Source organism: Nansenia antarctica (assembly GCF_963989245.1).
Source record: "Nansenia antarctica genome assembly, chromosome: 19".
Classification (NCBI taxonomy): domain Eukaryota; kingdom Metazoa; phylum Chordata; class Actinopteri; order Argentiniformes; family Microstomatidae; genus Nansenia; species Nansenia antarctica.
Genome location: NC_137692.1, coordinates 8,848,504 through 8,849,308, shown reverse-complemented (window position 1 = coordinate 8,849,308; position 805 = coordinate 8,848,504). Strand labels below are relative to the sequence as shown.

General features: G+C 37.0%; 1 protein-coding gene across 1 annotated transcript; it reads right to left on the bottom strand.

The window, feature by feature from the left end:
* Positions 1–22: 22 nt before the first annotated feature.
* Positions 23–749, bottom strand: LOC308174190 (LIM domain-containing protein 2-like). Its single transcript, XM_080549272.1, has 2 exons — positions 495–749; positions 23–208 (listed from the first exon to the last, which is right to left on the bottom strand). Exons 1-2 carry the CDS (start codon positions 602–604, stop codon positions 37–39), a joined length of 282 nt encoding a protein of 93 aa, XP_080405398.1. The 5' UTR covers positions 605–749; the 3' UTR covers positions 23–36.
* Positions 750–805: the final 56 nt, after the last annotated feature.

Below are 805 nucleotides of genomic sequence, written 5' to 3'. Positions count from 1 at the left end.
CATCAGGTATCACTGCCTACTCACCTGTGGGGAGATCTATATGACATCAATGCCATTGGATCCCATGTCCTCTGTGGTCCTCTGCAGCCAGCGGTCCTTGTGTTGGGTGTGACCAAAGCCCTCGTCATAGTTGCCTTTCCTTCTGAACAGCTGTTGGTAGTGAAACACGCAGTAGAACTCCCCATAAAGAGGGGCGTAGCTCTGCATGCTATGATAGAGCACATATCGTTGTTAGCTCAAAAACATTGACATGGATGTAACATATTATACAATGGGTTTGATTCATGTTATTAAGCATAATTCCAATGTACAATTACAATTGAGAACAAATCATTTGAAGCAATATCCTTGTATGGACAATGACTTCAGGCTTTCAATTTTGAATTACATTCATTCACCTATACTTACTGATTACAGTCAAATGATTAAGGTGTTGAATTTCAGAGATCAATATATTTTTTAGTTGAATTAATCTGCCATTCTTGATATCTCACCTCAACTTCTTGTTACAGTGCTTACAGCAGAAACAGTTTTTATGAAAAAAGAATGTATCTGCTGTCATTTTCTCCATAGGATAAACTGGTTTCAAACAGGCTGAGCACATATCTTGCTTAGATGGGAGAAACTAAAGGGACAATAAACAAAGTAAGAATGAATTCATGCCAAAGTTGAACTGTAAAACTAATCAAATACACTTTCCCCATTAAAAATGGATGGTTTGAAACACTGGGTCACATATTACTTTAAGTTGCCCCTATTCCTTTCTGTAATTACTTCAACAACATTGTATTAACATGTGTTTTTG